Source organism: Medicago sativa, chromosome 7 (assembly GCF_051527215.1).
Source record: "Medicago sativa cultivar Bolivia chromosome 7, Bolivia_mono, whole genome shotgun sequence".
In the NCBI taxonomy this organism is placed as follows: Eukaryota; Viridiplantae; Streptophyta; class Magnoliopsida; order Fabales; family Fabaceae; genus Medicago; species Medicago sativa.
The window spans coordinates 85,651,238-85,658,058 of record NC_140755.1 but is presented as its reverse complement, the minus strand read 5'-3'; the positions used below and the strand labels follow the sequence as shown (position 1 = coordinate 85,658,058).

At 30.8% G+C, this 6,821-nt stretch overlaps 1 protein-coding gene across 1 annotated transcript; it reads right to left on the bottom strand.

The window, feature by feature from the left end:
• Nucleotides 1–1,445: 1,445 nt before the first annotated feature.
• Nucleotides 1,446–4,321, bottom strand: LOC146909588 (putative auxin efflux carrier component 1b). Its single transcript, XM_085724666.1, has 6 exons — nt 3,106–4,321; nt 2,518–2,794; nt 2,354–2,439; nt 2,095–2,252; nt 1,923–1,999; nt 1,446–1,803 (listed from the first exon to the last, which is right to left on the bottom strand). The coding sequence occupies exons 1-6, from the start codon at nt 4,214–4,216 to the stop codon at nt 1,737–1,739; spliced, it is 1,776 nt and encodes a 591-aa protein (XP_085580792.1). The 5' UTR covers nt 4,217–4,321; the 3' UTR covers nt 1,446–1,736.
• Nucleotides 4,322–6,821: the final 2,500 nt, after the last annotated feature.

Genomic DNA, 6,821 nt, shown 5'->3' with positions numbered 1-6,821 from the left:
GTTTTTGGTCCCTATAAATATGTCAACTTTTCGTTTTAGTCCCTCTAAAAAATTTCTTCAACTTTCAGTCTCTAAAAAAAAAATTTCATTTTCATTTTTGGTCCCTCTTTTAAAGTAAACTCATATGTAGAATTCATATTTTTGAATAAAATTTGGCAGAAAATTTCATAATATTATAAGAATTTCTCCAAAAAAAAATTAGAATTTTTTATCAAAACATGAATTTTTATATTTTTTACAATTAAAAATTTATATTTTGTTAAAAAATTCTAATTTTTTTTGGGAATTTTTTTTACGATATTCTACACATTTATGCACAATTTCATTTAAAAATAGGGACCAAAAATAGTGATTGAAAACTTTATAGAGACTAAAAGTTGAAGGAAAATTTTAGAGAGACTAAAACGAAAAGTTGGTATATTTATAGGGACCAAAAACATATTTAACCCTAAATATTAAAAAAATCATTGCTTAATACAAGTGTTTTTTTACTCAAAATCTACGAGTATTTTCCACTAATTATTTGCATAATTCTCAAAATACATTCATTAGAATTTGATAAAACAAAACATCAAAATAAAAGTTTAAAATATCATAAGTTTCCAGATGGATATGAAATACCAACAAAGGCATTTAAATTAAGAATGTTACTAGGGTTAAATATGTTTTTGGTCCCTATAAATATGTTAACTTTTCGTTTTAGTCCCTCTAAAATTTTCCTTCAACTTTTAGTCCCTATAAAATTTTCAATCTTCATTTTTGGTCCCTCTTTTAAAGTAAACTTATATGTAGAATTCATATTTTTTAATAAAATTTTTCAGAAAAATTCAAAATATTATAAGAATCACTCCCAAAAAAATTTAGAATTTTTTAAGAAAACATGAATTTAATATGAATTTTTATATTTTTTACGGTTAAAAATTCATATTTAATTTGTGTTTTGTTAAAAAATTCTAATTTTTTTTTAGGAATTTTTTTAAGAATATTTTACACATTTCTGCACAATTTTATTAAAAAATACAAAAATTAAATTAAAAATAGGGACCAAAAGTAGTGATTGAAAATTTTATAGGGACTAAAAGTTGAAGGAAAATTTTAGAGGGATTAAAACGAAAAGTTGACATATTTATAGGGACCAAAAACATATTTAACCCATGTTACTATGCTAAAAAATACTAGTATTTTCCTAACATGTGGTGATGTGTGTATAAAGCTTAAAACAAGACAAAATAAACTATGTGGAGGACAGCTCGTGGCCTCTACCATAGCTAGTAATGTTCTGTAATGTAAAAAGAAAAAACATCAAAGGGGACAATCCAACAAAAGTTCCTGTTTGGTTTCCCCACTTTCTTACTTTCATTGAGCTAAAATTTGAGATTCATAATCAGCTTTGTGCTCCTTTTGGCCTAGAAAATTTAAAACAAAATAGAAAAAGTATCGACAACTACAAACAACCTTCACTTTCCTCTTTTTTCATTAATAATCCAAGCAAAATATGCAAAAGTGGAGTTCACAGTAAAAAAAGGCTTAAAAAAACATTACCAACTTCTTTTTTTTTCTCCTTCTAGTACCTAACTAGCTATTGCCCTAAAATTACATGTCTTCCCAAATCCCAAATTTCTACATTGTTAGATAATAGCCCAAAAAAACACTAAATGGAGTAGTTATATATATGTAAGAGCCTAATCCACTGAAATTAGTCTTCATTCTTTCTTTCAAGTCTTCAAATATTTGCTTCAAAGTCCCAACAAAATGTAATAAACTAATGTGATAGGAAGAGCAATTAGCATCCCAAATATAACCCTGCAATAAAATAGAATAAATCACATAAAAACAAAACCTTTTTTAACATTAATGAATCTAGGTGCTAGGTGCTAGTGTGTTTTTAAAGTAGTAATCAATAGAGGAATAAGAATTCAAACCCAGTGCTAAGAATGTCAGGATGAACATTGTATTCCTTGGCAAACACAAAAGGGACTATTCCTTGGGGAAGAGCAGCCTAGAAATACACAAAACACACATACATTCAATAAATCAATGGATAAAATACATGAAAAAAATAGTAAACTTCTGGTTTTGTTTATTGGTTATAACCTGTACAATGGCAATGTGCAACAGAACTCCCCTGAGTCCTACAACAAATGAAGAAAAAGCCATGACAGCAGGGCCGGTAAGGAAGCGAACCGCCATCGCGAAAGAAGCAACGGTGTTTCCACAAGCAATAATCCTTGGCTGCAATGCCATGAACAACCCTACAAACACACAACAAAACAATAACAATGTTATAAACATAACCATAGGAAACATCAAAATCAATAAGCTTATGGTTAAATTAAATATAAATAAAATATACCAAGGCTAAACATAGCCATTCCAAGGCCAGCATCAGATAGAATTGCTATAGACTTGGCAACAATAGCAGGCATAACAACATTCCACCTGCAAAACAATATGAAAGATTAACATCTTGCAAAACTATTGAAGCAAAAAAAATTGTAAAAAGTGAATGTTGCATACCTGAATGAGACCAGAGACCAAGTGAGACCAATAAGGCTGGAATAAGTATTAGGATTCCTAATCAATTTTCTCCACACCATAATCAAAATGAGTCTTGTCATAACACTAGCAGGTGGCATGTTTGTTGGCTTAGCTTCACCTTGAGATCCAGCTTTAGGATGAAGCTCAGTAGTTGAGCTTGAACCAAGCTTGGATAGCACTGGTCCTTCTTTGTCCACACCATTAGCAACAGTTCTATTTCCAAAGCTAAACTCATCATGACCAAATTCTTCATATTCTAAACAAACCAACAAAAAAAGGAAAAAATATTATACATCCAATTAAAAAACATGAGTAAAATGACACATTATTGAATGCAGAAACAACCAAATACTACTAATGGATGGATACAAACAAAAAATAAATAAACCCCACTTAAGCCATGCTAATTCAACTACCAAGTACTAATAGTAGAGACAAAAAATAACTCATTAGGAACAATAACAACTAAGAAAAACATGTCAAAAACAAACAACTACCAAACCAAAAAAATCCAAAAACATTAACCAAAAGTCAAAAGGGGCAAATCAAAGAGTCAAAAAACAAAACCTTTTTGGTGAGCTACTCCATTAAGTTGATCATTTCCATAATCACCACCACCTCTAAAGACATGGATTCCACCTTCAGAAACAGGTGAAGCACTTGAACTCCAAACAAACATATGAAGGTCTTTTCCACCATCACCAGCACCACCACCATGGCCCTTTTTCTTATTAGCCACAGGTGAAAAAATCCCTGCACTATGAGGAGCAGGGTAGCCATTTCCACCATTTCCATTAACTTTACCAACACCACTTTCCTCGTCAAAACCCAAACTTCCAAAGTTAGATTGTCTAGGACTAACATTTCTTCCATTATTCACCATAGAATAAAAATCAGTATGATTAAAACTAGACCCTCTTGGTGTAGGGTTTCTAGAAGATTGAAGAGAATAAATCTCAGCATTAGTCAAATTAGAAGGTCTTGGTGTCAAAGAAACACCAGAGTTAACACCATGAGACCTTCTAGAAAAAATCTCACTCCTTGAACTAGTTGATTTTCTAACTTTGACATGAAGTTTTCCATCTTCACCAACTTCAGCTTCAGTTTGAAGTGGCTCTTTACCATCCAAAGAAAGAACATCAGAATCAACTTTGAATGATATAATAGAACCAGCAGTATCAGGAAACTGTTCACCAATAAGAATCCTAGCACCCCTATATTCAAACAAAAACAACATCAATGTATACCAAATGATACATTGAAGAACAACTATTTGAACCATAAGGGTACCAGAATCATCACCATACATTCCTTTTAACAAAGGAATGCCCATAACAAGTGTGTTAGGAAGTGTTGAAAGTGAAAACAGTGTTATAGACCATTCTAATGACCCTCTTGAGCTTGTTCTTGACCAAATGAAAAGGAGTGTTAGGATGATTGTTTTTTGCAGTGAATCAGCTGCTATGAACCTGTAGTTCATGGTGTAAGGATTGTTGGTTGAGATGAAATGGAATGAGAGTAGTGGAACTGCAAAAAGTGCTACAAAACGGTTTATGCCTGAACATTGATCTGGTGTGAAGATTTTCCACCATTTTACTGAACCATAGGCAAGGATCATTGCTACATAGAGTGGTACTACTGCAGTGAGGACATGGTATAAGTCTAAAGCACTTATCATTTTGTTTGGTTTTTTCTTGAAGTTTTGAGTTATGGGGGTGTGTTGAAGGTTAAGGGGGTGTGTTTAGGAAGTGAGGGAAAAAGAGAAAGGAAGAAACTTTCTACTCCCTCCGTCCTAAAATATAAGCAAAAAAATCTCATTTTCTTTGTATCAAAATATAAGCAAAAAACACCAACTTTTATGTTATTATTGTGTTTTTTCAAACAAATCATCTTTTCCAATATAAAATTAAATGCATGTTGCATTCAATTTGTTTCTCTTTTTATTTTCTCCATAATTTTTAACCAATGAGAATTATTTTTACATCTTTCCATGAAACTTATTCCAAGGAGAACACAAAAAATTATACCTCAAATCACTAAGTATTGGTTTTCTTAATAAGTGTGAATTAGTGTTTTTTGCTTATAAAAAAAGACGGAGGGAGTATGAGTTGAAGAGAAGAGGCATTAGGAGGTGAAAGGGTTTTGGTTTTGTGGGATTTTGATGGAAGAAGACAGGGATATGGTAAAAAGGTGAGGACTTTTTATAAGTCTTTTCTGTTGTTGCAAAAGACTGAAAGAACCTCTTCTTTTTTCATGCTTTCTATTTCTTTATTGAGAAAAATTTAATTTACAGCATCTTTTCTTTTAGGTGTCTATATAAAAACATTTGGTTTGGCTTCATAAGCAATTCTAGCCCAAAATCAATTCTCTACAACAAAAGCAATTCTAGCCAAAAACAACGTGTTTGGTTCAAATTTTCAATTGCTTTTATCCTCCAAAAGCAATTCTCCATGAAGCTACAAATCCTAAATTTTTCTAGCTTTTCTAATCAATTCAGCTTGAACAACGTGTATAGATTTGTATATTTTATTATTACAACATGTTATTTTACTTTATTGCCCTTTATCAATTCTCATTCTTTATCAATTCTCCTTTAGCTATGTCTATTTTAGTAATTATACATTCAAAAGCAATTCTACATAATTGCATCCAAACATAAATCATTTTGTTTAATCAATTCTACATAATTGTATCCAAACATAAATCAATTCTCTCGAATCAATTCTCTCGAATCAATTATATTCAAAACAACCAAAGCAATAGACATAATCTATGAATGCATGGTATATATGGTGGAATAAAATATAGAATGGACTATTTAGTTAAACAAAGGGTCTTGCTAACAAGTGTCATAAGGGCATTGTTTAAGGAACCCATAAAAAGAAATTATGTCTTGAAAATACAAGTCAAACACATGTTAAAGTCATAACCGTACAATTTCCAATGCAAAAGTTGCTATTTTTAGATGCTTAAACAATGCCCTTACGGCACTTGTTAGCATTTTCCTTAAATAAATACCACTCTCTTTTATTTATGTTTTTTAAAATTCTTCACCATAATTAGGATATTTGATCTCACCATATGCTTCAAAATATTTTCATGGTTTATGTCTATTAAACCCACTAAAAGTCTAATTCCACAACTGATTTTTTTAGAGAATAGTTATATTGTCAACTCTCGCAATGTCATATTGATAGTACAATTCCTTTTTATTTAATTTTTAAAACATATGAAAACTTAGTAACATAGGGTCCATTTACAACAACATAGAATAAAGTTATAAACTTTTTGACAAAAAAATAAGTTATGAACTTTTACATACATTCTTTTTGGTTTTTTTTTAGGAAAACACTATAATTAGATTTTTTGACACTTTTACGCGCGGCACTTGGGTGCCATTAATGGCACCGTGCCATTAAATCCCGACCATTAATGGCACCCACACACACACTTTGGCAATGTGTGGCCCGTATCTAATGGTATGGTGCCATTAATGACACCAAAGTATTTCCCCACTTTTACATAGCATTAACATAAACTCCGTCATTTGAACAGTTTATGAGATTAATCTTTACTTAAGTGCATGGGTTGTTACTTAAAGCTCTACTCCTCTCTCTAAGAATATGTTTTACGGGGATTAAACATTGGTCAGCCTCGCAAACTAAACACATTTTCGGTTTCGAATATAAGCAAATTCTTAATTCAAAGGCTTAAAGTATGTAGAAATTTCAACTTATTTAATCATTTTAATGTTAGTATTTTAAAATATGATTCAATTAATTTATATTTATCCCAAAAGTTTAAATTAAGAGTGTTTTGGATTATTTTTTATGGTTTTTAATTATAATTCAGTAGTCGATAGCTTTAAAAGTTTTGCACCACCAAATCATGTTAATTTTAGATTCATAAAGAATTTTTAACGGATTGTAAAAAATTATTTCTTGCAGTTTGTTAATGAGTTTAATATAAATGGTAAATTGGTGAGCATTGTTTTAATCCAAGAGGCTACGAGTCCTCAAAATATGTCCTATTTTCGTCCAATTTTTTTGATAGAGTGTATGAATAAGGTGTTATTAGCTCCGTTATCTCATAGTCTCAATCCGCTTTTGTTAAAGATCTGCAAATTTTGGATGGTATTATGTACCGCAAATGAAGCAATTGATGACAAGCATAAAGTAAAAAATGAGTTGTTATTGTTTAAAGTTAGTTTTGAAAAAACATATGATTAGATTGATTGGAAGTGCTTGGTTGCGGTTATGAGAAATATGTTTGTGATTAGGTTG

Bases quoted from the DNA above. Each gene is read 5' to 3' on its own strand.
- LOC146909588 (XM_085724666.1), bottom strand. From the start codon at position 4,216: ATGATAAGTGCTTTAGACTTATACCATGTCCTCACTGCAGTAGTACCA. The intron at 2,000-2,094 runs GTTATAACCAAT...GTGTATTTCTAG, and splicing joins TGCACATTGCCATTGTACAG to GCTGCTCTTCCCCAAGGAAT. The intron at 1,804-1,922 runs GTTTGAATTCTT...ATTTTATTGCAG, and splicing joins CCTGACATTCTTAGCACTGG to GGTTATATTTGGGATGCTAA.